General features: G+C 43.8%; 1 protein-coding gene across 2 annotated transcripts in view; it reads left to right on the top strand.

The window, feature by feature from the left end:
• The window catches only part of cers4a (ceramide synthase 4a), a 54,303-nt gene that overhangs the window by 6,217 nt on the left and 26,306 nt on the right, over positions 1-21,780 (top strand). For both annotated transcript variants that reach the window (XM_057841480.1, XM_057841482.1), the window contains exons 3-6: positions 2,414-2,531; positions 5,841-5,959; positions 16,033-16,090; positions 16,295-16,345. In XM_057841480.1, the coding sequence (XP_057697463.1) occupies positions 2,414-2,531; positions 5,841-5,959; positions 16,033-16,090; positions 16,295-16,345 (346 nt within the window). The remainder of the gene's footprint in view (positions 1-2,413; positions 2,532-5,840; positions 5,960-16,032; positions 16,091-16,294; positions 16,346-21,780) is intronic.

Raw genomic sequence — 21,780 nt, 5'->3', positions numbered from 1 at the left:
TGTACCTGGTAGGGTCTTGCAATCCGCCATTAAGCTAAATTTTGGAGGTTTTTTTTTTTTGAGCTTGTTAAGCTTCTGTTTACAGTGCAGTCAATTTTATTACTTGTTTTTTCCATTCTGCATAGTTTCAAATATATTTATATTTAAAATACAAAAAATATATACAGTCATGTGAAAAAATTAGGACACCCCATTAAATATTCAGTTCTTTATCAAGAAATGTTTCAATGTCAGAGCTTGTTTTTCCTTATCTCTTGAAAAGAAATTGACTTAATTGCAGGTAAACAACAAAAATTAACATTGTTTTGCTCGTTAAACCAAATATATCAACAAAAATCCGTATTCTAACTGAGGAAAAAGGTAGGACACCCTACCACCTAGTAGGTAGTGTTACCCGCTTTGGCTGAAATATCTTCAGTGAGATGCTTTTTGTAGCCATCTACCAGTCGTTGACATTGGTCTGAAGAAAGTTTGCCCTACTCCTCAACACAGAATACTTTCAGTTGTGAGGTGTTTGAGGGGTTTTTTGCATGAACAGCTCGTTTCAAGTCACCCCACAGCATCTCAATGGGATTAAGTTCTGGGCTTTGTCTCGGCCCTTTCAGCCAGTCTTTGGTGGATTTACTGGTATGTTTTGGGTCATTTTCATGTTGCAGTGTCCAGTTTCGCTTAAGCTGTAATTTTTTCACGGATGATCTCACATGTTCCTCAAGCACCTTCTGATACACGAAACAATTCATGGTGGATACTATGATGGTGAGCTGGCCAGGTCCTGCTGCAGCAAATCATCCCCAAACCATGATACTTCCACCTCCATGCTTCACAGTTGGTATGAGGTTCTTTCCCTGGAATGCTGTATTGGGTTTACACCAACCATGTCCTCTGTTCTGGTGTCCAGATAATTCAATTTTAGATTCATCTGTCCAAAGAACATGATTCCAGAAGTCCTGGCCTTTGTCTACATTTACTCTGGCAAACGTCAGTCAGGGCTTCATGTTCTTCTTAGAGAGCAAATGTTTCCTCCTTGAATACCTCCCATGACTGATAAACTTGTGAAGTCTCTTTCTGATTGAGGCATGCACTTTCACATCAACAGTAGCAAGAGCCTGCTGATCTCCCTTGATGACATTTTAGGGTTTTTGGAGACTTCTTTTAGCATCTTGCAGTCTGCTCTCGGGGTGAACTTGCTTGGGGGGCCAGACCTGGGCATTTTGGCAGCTGTTTTGAATGACCTCCACTTGTAGACTATCTTCCGGAGATTGGAATGGCTGATTTTCTATTGTTTTGAGACCTTTTGAAATCCATTACCAGACTCATAAGCATCTACAATCTTCTTTCTGAAGGGCTCAGACAGTTTCTTTGATCTCCCCATGGTGTTTTCTCTCACTTCAAGAGTCAGGGCCACACCAAACTAAATGTGAGGTTTAAATAAGGCAAGCCTCCTTCAAAACACTGGGTAATGATTTTGTAATCATGTGCACCTGATGTGATACACCTGTGTGTGATTTTAGCCATTTTAAGTGGGATTGAATGTGGGGGTGTCGTAATTTATTCCTCAACAGAAATTGCATTTATTTAAAATTACATTTTACAGAAAGTTATTTAAAAAATCATTTTTTTCAGTTTTGTTTAGTTCTATTACTTGAATCTCTCAAGATTGTTAAAGTTGATATTAAATATCCATATGACCAAATATGTTAAAAAACACAGGCTTCCATAGGGTATCCTAATTTTGTCACGTGAATGTCTCACGTTTTTGCATCTGGAGGAAAAACTTTCTTTTAAGAAAGTACTTTTGTATTTTTACTTGAGTATTTTTTTTCATAGACACGTGTACTTAATTTAATTGTATTTATTTTTTCTGTACTTTAAAAAAAAAAAAAAAAAAAGTGGTTTGTACAATGAGATTTCAGCCTTAAATGTGTTGCCATGACAATTAATTCTGACCACGGCCTTGAAAATAATTAATGCTGGCAACTGTAATGAAACTGTATTAGCAATCAGACTATGATGAGAAAGGTGTCCAACAAACCTTGACTGTGTCCGTATTTATGTCTGAACTTGTGCACAGACATTCCCTGTAACCAGAGACTGTGTGTTTTCTTGACCTTATCATTCTTTCTGACCTCTCATTTTGAGGTCGTGTTACACACACGCTCAAGTTCACTTATCAATACAACAACATTGTCCTTCTTCTTCCACATCACTGTGCAGGACACACATGCAGATCAAGTGTCTTCTTGATGCCTTGTCAACACAGACAAAGTCACAATGTGAGCAGCTTGATGTGCTATCCGGTGGCTGCTACTAGTTACAATGCTTAGGTGGTGTCACATTAGATAGCTGTTGTTGTCTTGAATACTAAAGTTGCTGAATAATGAATCTCCTTGTGTTGTCTGTCTATCTTTACCAGGGCCGTGGCTGTGCCATTAGGCAAGCATTTAGGTGTGAAGGACCGGATTAGGATTCGAGCAGCTCCTATTCCAAAACTGGAGAACTTCTACAAACAGAACACGCATCAGCCATCACAAGTACATGAATCTATTCACTTTTCCACCTTCTTTTAGATGATTCAGATTGCAAAAGCATGTGCAAATGGGCTAATGCAGCCTAATGGGATGCTCTGTGTGACCTTTAATTTCTAAATGGGATCCTCTGAAAAGGTCACAATGGGAGTTCTAGTTTTGTGAGAAATGGGGAGAGGTGTTTTACTACGCTTTACTGCATCAGAACAGCTCTTTGTGTACCCTGCCTCTTGTTCACATTCAGATGGCATTAGGTAATCAAACAAGTTAGTGAGCATTTTGTCAATAGCTATTTATCTTTTAATAAACGTCAAACTACAAATTGCAATACATACCACGTGGTTTTGCCATCTCATTTATCCACATGCAAAACCATTTGCCATGGAATATGATTAAATGAATAAATATGCAAAGCATTTACTGTATGTATTGTTCTTAAGGTCTTGTTTTTGTTTTAACTGCCTTGTTGGTGAGTAGAGGTTGCATAACAGCTGGCTGGCGGCAGCTCTGAAAAGTATTTGGATGGCTTGGCACCTGTTTTAAAACAAGGACCTTTTTGAGAAAGGCCCCTCCACATGACCATGATGACTGATCTGCTGTCAGAGCAGCGCAATAATCTTCAACCATATTCACATTGATTTGCATCAGACCTAAAAACCTCATAAAAGCAGTTTTTTTTTAAAGTGTTGTAAAAAGCCCAAATCCAATGAAAGTGGGACATAGTGTTAACATTGATTTGCAAATCCTTTTGTTCAATTGAATACAAAACATACAACACATTTAATCTTAAAATGGATAAAACTTTAGGGTTTTGTTTTTGCAAATATTCACAAATATATTTGCAAAACAGTCTAAATAAGCTAGAACAAAGGCATGTTTACCACTGTGTTACATCACTTTCTCTTTTAACAACATGCCACAAATGCTTGGGAACGGAGGATACTAATTGTTGAGCCACCGTTATTGAAATTCTTTCCCATTCTTTGCACAAGCCTCTCCATTGCTGTACTTTGCTCTTCATAATGTGCCACATATTTGCAACTTTGCCGTTTTTGTGCAACCAATTATACAGATTCTCTGACTCTTCTGGTTAGGGTAGAACTAAAGATTATTTTTATAATCGATTGATCGGACGATTAATTAAACAATTGGATAAATGTCATTTTTTTCAATTACCTTCACAATTTAACTTGAAATTGTTTTAGGCATGTTGTAGGGAACAATAAAGACAAAATTGATGACAATTTCCTTCAAAAATAATATTGTATTACAGCTTCCTGACTTATCTGTACTGTAGTGTACAACTGTGCTGTTTTAAGTACATAAAACCTGTTAAGGTTTTAATAAAGGTTCTCAGTATAAAACAAAAGTCCTGTTCATTCAAATTTAAAATAAAGTGCTGCTGATTTTTTTTCTTGTGGGCAAGAGTATAGTAGTATATTGCGTCAATGACTCATTTATTTTCTTTAAACAAACTAAACAACAAAATCAAATGAGGAGGAGGCAGACTGTATTGAATTAGCTTTTTTTCAATCAAACAGTTGTTCATAAATACAATCCAAATCCAATTTCAAAGCACACTCTCTTGTATGACAATTTACAGTTTGAGAACTGTTATATGAATAGTTTATGTGTTTGGTTTCTTTACAAAAATAGATGAGACAACTTTACTGTCTAAAAATAACTCCAGTGTTAATATGCTTCCCCAAAACACAATACAAACAGACACTTAAGGTCACTGATTAGCATCAATGCTAAGTAGTAACGTCTCATCAACAAAGAATACAAACAATACTTCAAGGCTTCATTTACTCACCTCTGAGAGGCACACTCGATCTAACAACACAAAAGACGATCTAACTCTCGACACTTCGTAATATTATTGATTCATCAACCCAACAGCAGCAGCAGTTACAGCAGTGAACTTTCTCTTTCTCTTTCTTGTTCTAATCACTGGTGCACGAGCGAAGCCTCACATTACACACAAACAAGGACCCAAATGGGACCCCTTATAGCTGCCGGCAAAAATTATCTAATTAGTTGGCAATTAATTTATTAATCGATTTTAATCAATTTAATCAATTAGTTGTTGCAGCCTTAGTTTTGATATTATGGATGGTTGATGATAAAATCTCTCAATTCCATGCAAATGGGCATGGAGAAACGCATTCTTAATCTTTTTTTGCTCAGGCAGGTGTTCACAAAATGATAAACTTCAGCACCTCCTTCCATGTGAAAAAAACAAGCCTTTCACTTGTTTAGAATGATCCCGTTCACTTTTAAATTGTTCCAAAAATATATATTTTTTTCTAGCATTCCTCAACTTTCCTAGTCCGTTGTTATCCTCGTCCTTCCCAACTTTTTGGGAATGTGCTCTTGGCATTAACTAGTGAATAAAAGGCTATTTGCAAAACAATAATAATGGCTATTATTTTGAAGATTAAATGTCTTGAAAGTTTTTTTTAATTAATCTACAGTAGGTTGAAAGGGATTTGCAAATCAATGTGCTGTATTCTATTTTTATTTAGTTTTTATACAACGTCGCAACTGTTTTGAAAGAGGAGTTTGTAATTAGTGCAAAATTGGCACACTAATTTTAAACTTTTTTTTCCCCTATCAGTGGTTAACAAACAAGTTCGGGACATGTTCACAACAGCATCACACCTCCCGCCTCATCTGGATTTCGTTGGATGTTTCGTCATCAGCATTCATGTGCAGACAAGCAGGGATTTGCACCCATTAGAAACACACTTATCTTTGTCAATTGTAAAGCTAAGGGTATGCATATATTACACTAAAACTGTAGATTCAGTCATTCCCAGATTTTTATGTTGTACATCCATTTTGGGGTTTCTAAAAATTATGATGAAATTATTTTTATTGTGAGTCCCGAGTGTATGAGGGGTGTATTTTATGACTTACACTATGAAACTTCCATGCTTATATTTCATTACTATTGCGTATTGGGTTGATTTTTATTTTTATTTTTCGCATGAATTATGATCTGGAACATAACTCCCAAGATAAACAGGGAATCACTGGATATTCAATTTCTGTTCATATCCTTTAAAATGGAGTAAATAAAATAAGTCAAAACTATTTCAACAAAACCTGTTAATGACACATTACAACTGCAGTCTAGAAAGGTCAGCATTGTTCCTCATCAAGATGAAAAAATACAGCAGGTTGAATAAACACCCGAAGCTAATTTGCATTTCCGCTAATGAAATGGCAACAAAAATGTCAGCCAACAAGGTTGAATAAATACAGCATTGTAAAGCAGGTATTTTCATGCTGTGTTTTTGTTCCCCTCAGAGTGAATTGGCAAGCTTGGGAAAGCATTGTGGACTCTCCCAGTCCAAGATTCAAAGCTGGTTCAGGCACAGAAGAAACCAGGACCGACCCACCAACACCAAAAAATTCTGCGAGGCGTCGTGAGTCATTAACAAATTATTTTCACATTCACTACCACGAGGGATTTGTCATTCATAAATAATCATTAATTAATAATACAGTGATCCCTCGCTACTTTGCGCTTCAAACTTTGCCCTCACAGTCCATCGCAGATTTTTTTTTCCAATTAAAAAAATATATAAATAAATACAAATGAGCTGTACCGAGCAGATCGCGTAGTCTCATTCTCCCTCCATTCCCTCACCCTGCTCTTTGTTGGTCAGGCAGTGCACTGGAGTTGCTTATTAAAGTTACCTATGACTGACAGATGGTTAAGGTTTGACTCGAACTTCAAAGCGCCATATGTGTCAATCATCGTTTAACTTGTTAAACAGTTGATGTGGCAACTCATTGTATGTAAGTGAGCTGCGTGAGCGGATTTGAGTGGACCCACTCAAGGAACAATTTAATAAAGCCATGCATTTTTGTACTTTATTCATGTTTAAAAATAATTTGGTGGGAAAGTAACATGTTTAAGACTTATTATTACATTTGAAGTGTTTAAAAAACATTAAAATATGTATTTCCATAAAAGTTTTTTTTTTTTTAATTATACTTCGGGAAAAAAGTGAAAAAACATGTCTTATATGTATCTCTTTCCAATGCTAAATCTGAACACATTGAAAACACACAAAAAAATAGGGGGGGGGGGGGCGCGACTTTGCAATTTTTCACTCATCGCAGTGGGTTCTGGTCCCCATTAAATGCAAAAAATGAGGGATCACTGTAAATAATAATTAATGAAAAAGGGACACGAGAAAATGTTTTACTGGTCAAGTATGCGCGTTTCCATCTGACATACTGCAAAGACCATGTACCCAGGTCACATACTGTATGAAGACATACTTCATCCATGCACTCCCAAATTCAGACAATAAAGATGCATCCATCCATCCATCCATCCATTATCTACCGCTTAAATCATGGTCAGGTCACAGGGGCAGCAGCTTTAGCAGGGAAGCCCAGACTTCCCTCTCCCTAGCCACTTCAACCAGCTCCTCCGGCGGGATCCCAAGGCGTTCCCAGGCCAGCCGAGAGACATAGTCTCTCCAGCGTGTCCTGGGTCGTCCCCGAGGACTACCGCCGGTGGGACATGCCCGGAACACCTCTCCTGGGAGGCGTCCAGGAGGCATCCGAACCAGATGCCCGAGCCACCTCAGCGGGCTCCTCTCAACATAGAGCAGTAGCGGGTTGACACCGAGTGTTATGGTGGCAAGACGGTGTGACCCAAAAGCACAGCAAAGAGAAGTTAGAAATCCAAAGTCCAAGATGTGTTTATTAAATAAAGGAAAATTGGTGAGAAGTGGTGGCTCTGCAGTTTTCTTGAATGTGCTGGAAGGCTGGATTGGCTCAGTATTGCATGCGTGGTGAGGTGAAGCTCTGGCGCCAAATGTTGTGCAGACCGGTCTCTTATACTGGCAGGTGGTTGATTGTGGAGTGGAGGCAGGTGTGGTGATTGGTGACAGGTGTGCAGAGCAGAGTCAGTGGGGAGAATGTGAAGGTGAGGAGGAGTGAGCCGTAACAGTACCCCCCCTCCGAGGGGCGCCTCTTGGCGGCCGACCAGGGGCATCAGGGTTTGCCTCGTAGAATTCTCGAAGAAGAGAGGGACACATGATGAGGCGCTTCGAGATCCAGCAACGTTCCTCCGGGCCGTAACCCTCCCAGTCTGCCAGGTACTGAAAGCCGCGGCCACGACGACGGACCTTCAGTAGACGCCGGACCTTCCATTGGGGATGCCCATCAACCAACTGGGGCGGCGGAGGAGCTGGGGCAGCGGGCATGAGAGGGCTCGAAGAGACAGGCTTGATCTTGGAGACGTGGAACACCGGATGCACTTGCTTCATGGCGGCAGGGAGTTTGAGGCGAACAGCTGTGGTACTCAGAACACTGTCAATTGTGAAGGGACCGACATACCTTGGAGCTAACTTCTTAGATGACACTTGTAGCGGCAGGTCGGCGGAGGAGAGGTAGACCTCTTGTCCGGTCCGGTATACTGGGGCAGGGGTACGGCGACGGTTGGCCCCACGGCAGGAGCGCACGTTGGCACGTAGTAGGGCGGAGCGGACCTCCCCCCACACCCGTTGGCAACGCCGAAGATGGGCCTGGACAGAGGGGACAGAGGCTTCGGACTCCTGGACTGAGAAAAGAGGGGGTTGGTATCCCAGAGAGGCCTCGAACGGAGACCTGCCGGTGGCGGAACAGGTCAGGGTATTGAGAGAATATTCCACCCATGGCAGATCCTTGCTCCAGGAGGTTGGGTGAAGAGCTGACACACAGCGGAGGGCTGACTCAAGGCTCTGGTTCGTGCGTTCAGCCTGTCCGTTAGTTTGGGGGTGATACCCAGAGGAAAGGCTAACGGCGGCACCAATACCTTTGCAGAAGGCACGCCAGACCTGAGACGTGAATTGGGGTCCCCGGTCGGAAACAATGTCGCAGGGAAACCCGTGGAGCCGGAACACATGCTGGGTAAGCAGATCAGCCATCTCAGCAGAGGTGGGGAGTTTTGGCAGCGCCACCAGATGCACCGCCTTTGAAAATCGATCCACCACAGTGAGAATGACGGTATTGCCCTGGGAAGGAGGAAAACCTGAAACAAAGTCCACAGCAATGTGAGACCAAGGGCGATTGGGCACTGGAAGAGGGCACAGAAGGCCAGCTGGTGGCTGATGAGATGCCTTGGCTCTGGAACAGGTGTCGCAGGCAGCGACGAACTCCCTTACATCCGCCCTCATGGTCGGCCACCAAAACCTCCGGCTCAGGAAGGTGAGGGTACGTTGGTATCCAGGATGGCAGGCAAACCGACTGGAATGGCCCCACAGAAGCACCCGGGATCGCATCGAGTCTGGTACGAAGAGCCGGTTGGGAGGACAGTTGCCAGGGCCGGGCTCAGCCTGTTGGGCCCGTTCGACCTCGGCTTCTATGTCCAGGGTCACCATCCCTACAATCCGGGAAGCAGGAACAATGGGCGTTGGTTCGGCAGAGGACTCGTCAGGTGCATGGAGTCGTGACAGGGCATCAGCCTTGGTATTGCTGGAACCAGGTCGGTAGGTAAGAGTGTAATTGAACCTGTCCAGGAACTGTGCCCACCGTGCCTGGCGGGAGCTGAGGCGTCTGGCGGCCCGGATGAAGGTCAGATTCCGGTGATCTGACCAGACGACAATAGGTTCCTTGGCGCCCTCCAGCCAGTGGCGCCATTCTTCAAAAGCGGCTACCACAGCAAGCAGCTCCCTGTTAGCGATGCCATAATTCACCTCCGCCGGCTGTAACCGGCGGGAGAAGAAGGCACAGGGGTGTAGCTTCCGGTCCTCCGCGGAACGTTGGGACAAGACAGCCCCAATACCTATGTCCGAAGCGTCGACTTCCACTATAAACGGTCTGGAGGGGTCAGGATGGAGAAGGACCGGGGCAGTAGTGAAATGTTTCTTGAGGACTGCAAAGGCGGCGGTGGCTGCCGGCGACCAGACATAGGGACGTAGAGTGGAGGTAAGTTGAGTGAGGGGCGCAGCTAAGTGGCTATAGTTCCGTATGAAACGGCGATAAAAATTTGCAAAGCCTAGGAACCCCTGGAGCTGTTTGCGGGTAGTCGGTCTGGGCCAGTCAAGGATGGCTTTAATCTTGCGGGGGTCAGGACGGATGCAGCCGTCCTCCACGATATGACCGAGGAATTCGACAGAGCGAGAGTGAAAGACGCACTTCTCAGCCTTGATATATAGCCTATTCTCCAAAAGGCGCTGGATTACCAAGCGGACGTGTTGGACATGCTCCTCAAGGCTACGGGAGAATACCAGGATGTCGTCCAGGTAAAGGACTACAAAAACATCTAACATGTCCCTGAGTATGTCATTCATGAGTGCCTGGAAGACAGCAGGGGCATTGGTGAGGCCAAAGGGCATAACAAGGTACTCGTAGTGTCCACGGGGGGTCTTGAAGGCCGTTTTCCACTCGTCCCCCTCCCGGATACGGACAAGGTGGTATGCATTTCGGAGGTCCAGCTTTGTAAAGACTGTAGCACCGATGAGTGGTTCAAAATTTGAGCTCATGAGGGGGAGCGGATACTTATTTTTGATAGTGATGCTGTTGAGCTGTCTGTAATCGATGCATGGTCTCAGGTCTCCACCCTTCTTCTTGACGAAAAAGAAGCCAGCAGCCACCGGAGATGTGGACGGGCGTATGAGACCTTCAGCCAGGCACTCATTGATGTAACTGTCCATCGCTGCCTTCTCAGGGGGGGAGATGTTGTAGAGGCGACTGGCTGGAAGTTCAGCTCCAGGACGGAGCTCAATGGCGCAGTCGTAGGGTCTGTGCGGAGGAAGGCTACAAGCGCGCTCCTTACTGAAAGCCTCTCCCAGGTCGTGGTACACAGGAGGAACCTTGGTGAGGTCAGGTGGAGCGGGACTGGGTCGTTCAGCCAAGGATGGTGTCGGAGCGGACCGAAGGCAGCGGGCGTGGCAAGGGATACTCCAGCAGAGAATGCGACCAGAACGCCAACAGACATGCGGTGTGTGGAGTTCCAGCCAAGGTCTGCCTAGGATGAAGGGTGTGTCAGGTGAGGCGATAACGTAGGGACAGATCATCTCCACGTGGTTACCCGAGACTGTGAGGGTGAGAGCCTCACACCGATGAGTGATGGGAGCCATGGGGTGACCATCCAACGCAAACGCTGAGAGCGACCCCTCCAGGGGCGTGATGGGGAGTCCAACCTTTAGGGCATAAGAACGGTCGACAAAAGATTCATCAGCACCAGAGTCAATCATTGCTGGGACAGTGATTTTCCGCTCCAGCCAGGCGAGAGTGACAAGGAACCTGGCTCTGCTGGAGCGGGGATTGGACAAGCGGCTTACACGGAACGTCCCGACCGAGTGAGCCGTGTCTTTAGGGGTTCGAACTGAGGGAGCTCTTGAAGACAGGCTTGGACAAGAGCCAACAGAGTGTGCGGAGCTAGCACAATACAAGCAGAGCCCCCATAGTCTCCGGTGTTCACGTTCGGCTGGAGTCAAACGGGCCCCTCCCAACCGCATGGGCTCCCCCTCACCAGTAGGTATCAAGGAAGCAGGGGAGAGCTGAGAAAGCTGGTTGCGACTCACCGGAGGTGAAGGAAGTAATCTGGTCGCAGCATGACACTGGTGAGCCCTCTCTCGCTTGCGCTCACGGCGTCGCTCGTCAAGGGATATAGAGAGTGTGATGAGCTGGTTCAAAGAAGTAGGCCTCTCTATACCCACTAAGGCGTCCTTTATGGGCTCCGCCAGACCTCGTCGGAACGCACTGAACAGAGCAGGCTCATTCCATTGAGAGCGAGCCGCGAGGATACGAAATTCAGTGGCATACTCAGCTACTGAAAGAGAACCCTGCTGGAGGGTTGAAAGGGCAGTGTCAGCGTCCTGCCCAGGGGCCTCATGATCGAAAACCATCCTGAATTCCTTGACAAATGCTGTGTAATCATGCATGTAAGGTGCAGAGCCCTCTCGGCTAGCCAAAACCCACCGACGGGCCTGCCCTGTGGTGAGGTTAGCGATGTAGGCTATACGAGCGGCGGTAGTAGAATACATGCTTGGTTGTAGTTCAAATATGTACTCACACTGCATGAGGAATTCACGGCAGAGCGAAAAAGAGCCGTCATACAGGGCCGGAGCAACAAGGTGGGGCTCCTGGGCAGAGGGTGCGTCTGGCAGAGGGACTGTGGCAGGAGGAACCGGAGGGGAAGACATTTGTGCGCTGAGAGCGGCGACTCGGTCAGTGAGAGCTTGAACCAGAAGTGTGAGTTGGCTGACCTGGGACTGTTGTTCAGATGCCTGGGCCTGCTGGAGACCCGACACCGCCCGGACCTCCTCCCTCAATCCAGAGAAGAGAGCAGCAGCCTCCGAAAGCTGGTGAGAATGTTGTGCCAACAGTTGGTCCTGGGGCCGACGTGGATTCGGAGCCGTGGGCCTCTCTGACTGCGACATGCTGGCTGGGTCCCTTGGCCAGAGCTTACTGTTATGGTGGCAAGACGGTGTGACCCAAAAGCACAGCAAAGAGAAGTTAGAAATCCAAAGTCCAAGATGTGTTTATTAAATAAAGGAAAATTGGTGAGAAGTGGTGGCTCTGCAGTTTTCTTGAATGTGCTGGAAGGCTGGATTGGCTCAGTATTGCATGCGTGGTGAGGTGAAGCTCTGGCGCCAAATATTGTGCAGACCGGTCTCTTATACTGGCAGGTGGTTGATTGTGGAGTGGAGGCAGGTGTGGTGATTGGTGACAGGTGTGCAGAGCAGAGTCAGTGGGGAGAATGTGAAGGTGAGGAGGAGTGAGCCGTAACACCGAGTCCCTCCCGGATGACCGGACTTCTTACCCTATCTCTAATGGAGAGCCCGGACACCCTGCGGAGGGTCACGACCCACAGCTCGTGACCATAGGTGAGGGTAGGAACGTAGATCGACCGGTAAATTGAGAGCTTCGTCTTTTGGCTCAGCTCCTTCTTTACCACAACGGACACGTGCAAAGTCCACATCACTGCAGACGCTGCACAGATCCGCCTGTCAATCTCCCGCTCCCTCCTACCCTCACTCGTGAACAAGACCCCAAGATACTTGAACTCCTCCACTTGGGGCCGGATCTCATCCCCGACCCGGAGAGGGCACGCCACCCTTTTCCGGCTGCGGACCATGGTCTCGGATTTGAAGGTGCTGATCTCCATCCCAACCGCTTCACACTCGGCTGCGAACCACTCCAGTGAGAGTTGGAGGTCGCGGCTTGATGAAGTCAACAGCACCACATCATCTGCAAAAAGCAGGGATGCAATGCTGAGGCCACCAAACCGGACACCCTCAACGCTTCGGGTGCGCCTAGAAATTCTGTCCATAAAAATTATGAACAGAATCGGTGACAAAGGGCAGCCTTGGCGGAGTCTAAACCTCACTGGGAACGAATTCGACTTACTGCCGGCAATGCGGACCAGACCCTGACACCAGTCGTACAGGGACCGAACAGCCCTTACCAAGGGGCTCGGTACCCCGTACTCCCGGAGCACCCTCCACAGGACACCCCTAGGTACACGGTCGAAAGCCTTCTCCAAATCCACAAAACAGAGACTGTAGACTGGTTGAGCGAACTCCCATGCACCCTCGAGGATCCTGCCAAGGGTGGTCGACTGTTCCACGGCCGGGACGAAAACCACACTGCTCCTCCTGAAAACAGACAATAAAAAGTGCATCGAAATTACATGTACCACCTTACTAGCGCTCTCAAACTCAGTTTTTCTCATGAGTTCTTAACAAAAATTGATTGTGGAATCATTTGTAACAGAAAAGTAGAAAATGTAAATATTTTGGTTCAAATCGGTGTTAAGGGAATTCATGTCACATTTAGACAAAATGGAGCAGACTCAGATGCAGAATTTGGTTCTTTAATAATAACGTAGTCCGGGGGTCTCCAACCTATTCCACAATGGTCCACTGTGCGTGCAGAATTTCATTTCAACTAGACAAATGACAACACTTATTCACTAATCATGTGTTTTACAAGTGCAATCAGTTGATTGCGGTCAGGTGCCACTTGTTTTAGCAGAAACGTCATTGGTTCAACTATCTGTGCAGGATCGGCAGCAACAAAAACCATGACCCACAGCGGGGCTTTGAGGACCGGGTTGGAGACCACTGACGTAGATGGTCAGGTGCAGGAACAAAGAGAGCACTTTAGAAGGAGAAAATAACGGGCTGAGAAGCAAAATAATACAAACGAGAAACAAAGGAGCCAGGCAAAATGCACTGGAGTAGTTGACTTAAACAAAGGACTAGGCATGAGGCACCAACTACTGTAACAACAAAGACGCGTTGTTTTTGACAGCCCTTTAAATTTTTTGTCTCAGTCATATTTTAGTCATCTCCAATGTTTTCGTCTGTCTAGTTTTCGTCAACCAAATCAGATCCAAATTTTGTCTAGTTTTAGTCGACAGTTCTCAAAATGTTTTCGTCTGTAGCATTCAAACGTTTAATCTAAAAGATGAATAAAGGTTTCCAACAATCTCGAATGAACATAGACAGATGAGTACATATTGTAGTGTCTACAAAGACAACGGCAACTTTGTGATGTAGTACACACTGAGCAGGAAAAGCAGTATATTATATTCCGTTTAAACCTACCTAAAATCCACGAACTGTATGCAAAAAAAAACAAAAAAAAGAGATTGAGTTTGAGTCTGAGATTTTAACATCCTCTGGACTTCCTGCCCAGAAAAGCCAAGTGGCTCTGCTTTAGACTCACCAGTGTTTTAAGAGGACGCTCGCTATGCTATGCTCGATAATACGAATGCTATGCTAACGCTAGGAGTTACATTTAGCATCTGATGATCACTCAGCACAGACCTTTAGAAGCTAAAGCAACATTGCATATTCTCTTGCCAAGATAGCTGTGTCTCCAAACAAGCAAAATGGAGCACAGCCTCTTTTGAGATACAGCCTAAGCTCCGGTGAGGTGGGAGAGGCGCACCACATCTCACATGAGTGACCCGACACAAACACTGCTTCGATGCAAGCTGACGTACTCCACGTACAATATGAAAATGTCACGCATTGTGAACATGACAGAAACAATGCCGCATATTCGCATCGTTGTCGTCTCGTCAGAGGAAAACTGGCATTCATCTCGTTATGTTCAAGTCTCCCGAAAAAATTCTTCGTCAACGAAATATTTTCCTTATCGTCATTGTTGAAAATAAAGAACGCAGCAACAAACTGAGGTAGAACACTATGATCAAACTTATGATGTAGAATTATTGTGACAATGGAGTCGTGCTGCAATAGAAACAAAGGGGGAATACATTTTGGCATAAGACTAGGAAGTGACAAATAATTTAAGCGCGTGAGGACCAGGACACAGGCGGGAACTATAGGCCTAGGTTCATACTACAGGTGTTAATGCACAAATCCGATTTTTTTGTCATATCTGTTTTTTTGGCGTGCCCGATAGACTGCCTTTGTCCATTGAGACCTTTCAAGTACTACGCATGCGCACTAATTCGCAGTCCAACACGCGCTGAGCAAAATAACCCGCATGCGCAGAAGCATCAAAACAAATGACCACACATGCTGGCTGTCATCCATCATTCCAGGGATATAATATTTTGCTTTTTAAAAAGAGGACACAAATAACAGACATAAATAATCCCAGTTTAGGCTTATATTCAAAGTATATGGATCGATAGCATGTACGCACTGTCCGTGCATGTCACACACACATACGGGCAGTTTGCCCCGACTCTCGGCCGTGTAAGCAATGTTGAAATATTGCTTAAATGGAGCAGACAGAAAACCGATCATTCTCAGGCTTATACTCAACCCATTTTTATCTTTTTTATGACTGTTTTCAAGTCCGACCCTTCCTAAAAAGCTGTGTTCAAGGCAAGCTAGGCGCTAATAACGCACAGCTGCACCGCTAACGTAGCGTCTCTCTCGCTTTTTGATGACATAATTGCTGCATGAATTCCGATTTGAGAGACTGGACAGTATAGACCGCCGCGACAGTTTGGAAAAATGTGGCCCAGATCGGATTTGAACCACATACGAAAGTGACCCAGATCGGATTTGAAATGGTCCAGTTCTATGCAACTCGTCACGTTCAGACCGTCAAGTTAATGCCTCTCTCGAGTCGGAAAAACACCTAAAAATCGGATTCGTGCATTAAGACCTGTAGTATGAAAGTAGCCCTAGGTAATCACAATCAGACAGGTGAGGCAGCAGGAAGGGTGTGAGGTGGAAACAGGAGGATGAGGCTTCAAAATAAAACAGGAAGAGTCACAACGATATACTGTACTTAGACAGGATAGAACACTCCGCCTGGCGTGACAATTGGTTAGAATTGCTTGCAATATATGTAAAAAATAAATAAATAAGTAATTTTAGAAAACTCCCAAAATATGCTGATTTTTCTGACAAAATAATAATTTTTTAAAAAGTAATTGACCTAAGTTGAAGTTCTGTACTGTTTTGATCCAAAACAGTAGTGGTACATTGTATGAATACAAAATCATAACTGTGAAAGTACTTGACAACAATGTTAATTGTTTTCTTTTCATGCATTGCAGTTGGCGCTTTGTCTTCTATCTCGCAGCTTTCGTAGCAGGGCTCGGCTGTTTGATCGATGTGAGTTGGTTGTTTGAATTGTTAATGCTCCCTTTGGCACTTCAAAGCAAACCTGTATACTTGTACATTCTGATATGATATAATTCAAGATGAGTAAACTCTGCTTTGATCGACATAGTAATATGAATATTATTGCGTGTGTGACTTGTAGCACCATATTAATTGTACCATAAAAACTAAACTCATGTTTTTGTGGCCTTCTAGTCTCCATGGTTTTGGGATCACAGGGAGTTTTGGCTGGATTTTCACAAGCAGGTAAGATAAGATGGAAATATTTTAATTATGATAAAATAGATTTGTTTGTGTGATCATTTTACGCCTCCTAGTCTTCCACATGTTTTGGAGTATATATATTTAACAGTACAAGAGTTTTTGGATCAAAATTTTTGTGTGGACATTGTTGACAGATAATTATGTTGTTTTAAATCACCACCCCTTCCGTGGACCATAAAAAGAAAAAAATAAGGGACACGTTGAAAGAAGAAATAGTATTAGCAGTCTTGTAGGGCTGCAGCTATCGAATATTTTAGTAATCGAGTAATCGACTGAAAATTCTATCGATTAATCGAGTAATCGGATAAAACAAATATATTTTCAGGTGAAGAGCAATTATAGATATACATGAGAAAACAAGACATTTTATCATTTTCAGTCAATCAATGTCTTTATTTTTGATGTATATTGTTGAAAACAGCCAACAATTGCATCTCAGACGTAACTAGAATGAAAAAAAATGACTAATTCACTGCTTTCACTCAAAAAACCTTTAGATCTTATTTTTAAAAAGTATATATATATATATATATAAACACACCTAAAAATGCCTTCACGCTTGATAACACACATCACTTAAAAGTTAGGATTTTTTCCCCACGTTTTTCAATTGAATTTTTTAAGTTTTAAGTTAGTCTAACCTGTAAGTCCTGATAGGATTTTGAGTTTTTGCACTGTTCAAAATAAATGTATGATACAGGCTGTATTGGAGTACATTAGGGACTAGTGCTACTTGGTGTTTTATCCAGCAATGACTACTGAGCTAAAATTGATAGTTAGCATTATTGAGTTTTTATTTGACACCCTCATCACTCCACAACGCTATGTTATGTTAAAGCCTGTATGTAAGACACGTTAGCCACACATCGAAAGTGGTCTTAATTAATTTAAACCTAGCCCTCCGCAGGGCTAACGTAAGGTGAGCTAGTAGTGACAGTAACGTTAATCTTATATATTAGCGCTTAGCGCTCTTTATTAGCTCTTAGCGCTCTACTGCTTTAAGATGGCGGCTGTTTGCTAACGCTGCCCAGACGCGGCCTAGTCTGTCAATGTGCATCTAGTTCAACATACATGTGATCTCTATGAGACTCATTGGACGCTACCTGCAACTAACGTAGCATGTGCGGGCTAGTATTTAGCAACGTCGGCGTCGTTTGTAGCGGTTGTCGGCTGCAGTAAGTTTTTTTTTTTTTTTGCTTCTTCCTCTACGCACGTGACATCAGCGCGTTGTCCCGCATTAAAAGTAGTCCGAGCAAAACGTGATGCTTAGAGCTGTCAAAATAAACGATTACTCGAGGTGAATAAAATTACTCGGATCAGTTTTTAAACTCGAGTTACTCGAGTTGCTCGAGTATTCGTTTCAGCTCTACGGTCTTGTATCGCTGACTGAAAGAGCAATACTTAGTAAGTCAGCTTGTAAAAGTGACTGGAATATCCAGTCCTTTCCATATAGAGTATAGTTTCCGAAATGATTGTCTGATATTACATTTACCTAAAGTTTTGTTTCAGTATTTTTTTAATTAGGCAAAGTAAGTCAAGGTAAATCTATTTGCATAGCACAATTCAACACAAGGCAATCCAAAGGTCTTTACATAAGATGAAGATCCACAGAGATGAAATGATACGTAAAAATCTCATTAAATTTTCAAGAAAGTTAAAGGCACCTACCATAGTCACTCCGATCCAGCGCCGCCCCGCGGCGGCTTCTTGCCATTCTCTTGCTTCCGCATTCCCCTCCCCTCTCTGCCTGGGTATCCTTCCTGCGCTGAACGCTGGTTGATAGGGGCGCTGTGGCTTGGGGACCACCCTGGATCTCTGGGGGTTGGGGGGTGACAATGGCCCCTTTGCTGGGCTGTGGAGGAGGGATTGGCTGCGCTTACCTTTCACGCCCCTGAACCTGTCAGTCGTCGGATGAGCGGGGGGCATGATCGAGAGAGATTGACTTCCCCCCCAATTGGCTGGGGAAGGGCCCTGGCCCTGGGGCGCCACCCACACAGCATCTCCACTCGTCTGCGGGACTATCACATGTTAGATGGGACTCGAGCATGACTAGGTGAAATTAGACACACTCAAGTAGAAACCTCGGTGTCAGGATTAGTGATGAGACAGCATAGAAAAGGATGCCAACATACTCACACTTACAAGGGATTCACACAAATACTGGGTTCTAGACCACAAGGCTGATTGATGGACACTTCAACCCTTCCAATTACTTATCTCCGAAACCCCCCCGCCCCCTTTTCCCTGGTTATCAGGCGCCCCACATGGTGTCAACCGGAAATACAACTAGCTAGCAATAGCACCAACATATTCATAGTTAGTTAAGAGTGGGCGTTTCATGTATATCTTGTTGTTTGTGCTTCTTCTGACTCTCGCTCCCTCTTTTCTTCTGTTCTCCCCCTAACCCCTTCCTGTTCGCTGCTTTGTCCTAATAAACGAGGTTAAATAAAAAAATCATCCAGAAAGTTAAAAGCAAAGACAATTGAAACAAGAAATAAAATGATAAATAAAAATCACATTCAATCATCAAGATAATGTAAAAAAAATTGAAATTGGAAATAGAAACCCCAAAAAATGAATAAAAAGCATATAACTTGAAACTTAAAATATATAGGCAGTTATGAATATGCTGTGATAAACAATAGCGTTTTTAGCCCTGATTTAAAGGAGCTAAGAGTTTGAGCACACTTCAGGCCTTTAGGTAACTTGTTCCAGAGGTGAGGAGCATTATAACTAAATGCTGCCTCAACCTACTTGGTTCTTGTTCTCAGAACATATAGCAAACCAGTGTTCTGCCAAAATATGCTACACGACGAAGCGTCTACAAATGCTCAGTGCATTTGCGTTTGCAAGCGTAGAACAGTTAAAAGCAGCGGGTACTTACAATTTTCATTTTTATTGAGTCTTTTTTTTTACCCTTCCATTACCTAAAAATACTTTTGGCATGTGTTTTCCTCTGATAGCTTTTAAGCAATGTGTTTTCTTGTGGCAGCTTTAAAGCAAGAGTGTTTATCTGTTGACCACATTAGTCACCTATTGTATTCAAACCACCCTTGTCTGATACTATTACGTTTCAGTATTTTCTTAAAGTGCGTACGACAGGAGAGAAAAAACATCATAAATAGGATTATTATGTGAATTAGAATCATATTTTGAGACGATTCGACGTTATACAACAATTTAGCAAAGCGAGAAATTAGTCTTTTAATCTGCCGGTTAGCCACGCCTACCATTATAGGGCTCTAGCGTCCCCAACAGGTGGATGTCGTCAGTGGACTCACGATTTCATCTGATTTAGTATGCATTTTCAGCAGATTGGACTACTGCAACGGTATATTTACAGGTCTTGATAAAATATCAGTCAGGAAGCTGCAGCTAGTACAGAATGCTGCAGCCAGAGTCCTCACAAATACAAGGAAGCTGGACCACATTACACCGGTTTTGAAATCGCTACACTGGCTTCCAGTAAATCAAAGGATAGACTATAAAATACTACTGCTCGTCTAAAAAACACTTAATGGCCTTGGACCAAAATACATGCTTGACTTGTTATATTCCTATGAGACATCTAGACCCCTAAGGTCGTCTGGAACGGGTCTTCTGCATGTTCCAAGAACAAGAACCAAGCAGGGTGAGGCAGCATTTAGTTATTATGCTCCTCACCTCTGGAACAAGTTACCCGAACGTCTGAAGTATGCTCAAACTGTTAGCTCCTTTAAATCAGGGCTAAAAACGCTTTTGTTTAGCACTGCATATCCATAACGGTCTATATATTTCAATCTACCTGCCTTCTATTCCTCTTGTGCTTATCTCTATTGCTGATTTCAATGATTATTAGTAGTAGTAGTTTTTGCTTTATTTTTATTTTTGTTTTATTATTTTTTTAATCTGTGATTAAATGCAATCTTTCGTCTTGGTTTTTACGTTGTGTTGATTTAAATGTGATTTTTATGGTCTTCATGTGATGTAAAGCACTTTGAATTGCCTTGTGTTGAATTGTGCTATATAAATAAATTTGCCTTGCCTTGCCTTGCAGCTCATTGAGGGGGAATTATTCAGAACGAGGAAAACGCGACGAAGAGAGCCGCAAAATGTCATTGTTTCAGTCTGTCTACTCCAATATTTTTACAGGATATTCTTTTTATCCAAGTATTTTTCCCCAATAGCTAAATAAATGGCTTGAGAAGGACCAGTCAGCCCGTTGAGGAGGAATTACTCAAAACGTGGAAAACGCGACGAAGAGAGCCGCAAAATGTCATTGCTTCAGTCTCTCTACTCCAATATTTTTACAGGATATTCTTTTTATCCAAGTATTTTTCCCCAATAGCTAAATAAATGGCTTGAGAAGGACCAGTCAGCCAGTTGAGGGGGAATTATTCATAATGAGGAAAACGTGACAAAAAGAGCCGCAAAATGTCATTGTTTCAGTCTCTCCAATATTATTACAGGATATTCTTTGTAGCCAAGTATTTTTCCCCAATAGCTAAATAAATGGCATGGTCATGACAAATAACAGTCTTGTGCTAAATGGAATATGACATTTAAAAAATGCATTTATTCAGGACGACATGGCAAAATTACTCCATAGTGGTCAAAACTGTCGACTTCACCTTTACTGTCGCACCTCCTGAACGATATTTTATGCCACCTAAATCGGGCTTATGTCATGTCCCTTCCTCGGCTTCGGAGAATGTAAACAAACCAAGAGGCGTGACAGCTAGCCGACATGCTAACCTAAACCGAGTGATGTTTCAAAGTCTTCGAAGCGGAAAATCACACATAACTAGCCCAGATCATTTCACATGACGACTGGGTTGTCGATTGTCTTCGCCGATCGGCAACCCGCCCGGTGGCGGAGAGCAATGTACAGCTCGTTCCCCTGCTGCTATGGACAGGAGAGCTCGCAGGGGAAGAAACTGGACAATGACCGCTGAACAAACCGGCTGACGTCGGAGGAGCGTGTAGCTGCCAAATGGTCAACACGAATATGGCAGAATAAAGCTTTACTACACGGTGAAGTCGTAAACAGCGAGAGACCCAGTGGAGGAGGGCGGCTGCAGTTGTTGTGTTGTGTTGTTGTTGTTGTTGATCGATGAGATCTGACATCGATATTAGCGTCTGGATGGCGAGCTGGGCAATTTCCTGTTAAATGTGCGAACGTCATAAAACCAGAAGACGGCAATCAACGACTGTTAAAATGATTTCGACATGTGCAGCTAATGTGTATGAGGAGAGCTTTTTACATGCCCATCCTTGATTAAACGTAAGTAGTCCTTTATTTAAAGAAAGTTTGTAGTGTTTACTTTGTAATCGCTGTATTTGCGGCTATTTTTAACACAAAGTTAAAGAACACAAGTGACAGAACACCGGGCACATGAATAGGGCAATAAGCCAAGTATAGTGCTCTCCCGGCGGGG

Source organism: Corythoichthys intestinalis, chromosome 7 (assembly GCF_030265065.1).
Source record: "Corythoichthys intestinalis isolate RoL2023-P3 chromosome 7, ASM3026506v1, whole genome shotgun sequence".
Lineage (NCBI taxonomy): Eukaryota > Metazoa > Chordata > Actinopteri > Syngnathiformes > Syngnathidae > Corythoichthys > Corythoichthys intestinalis.
The sequence above is the reverse complement of the archived record's forward strand: the minus strand, read 5'-3'. Positions and strand labels throughout refer to the sequence as shown.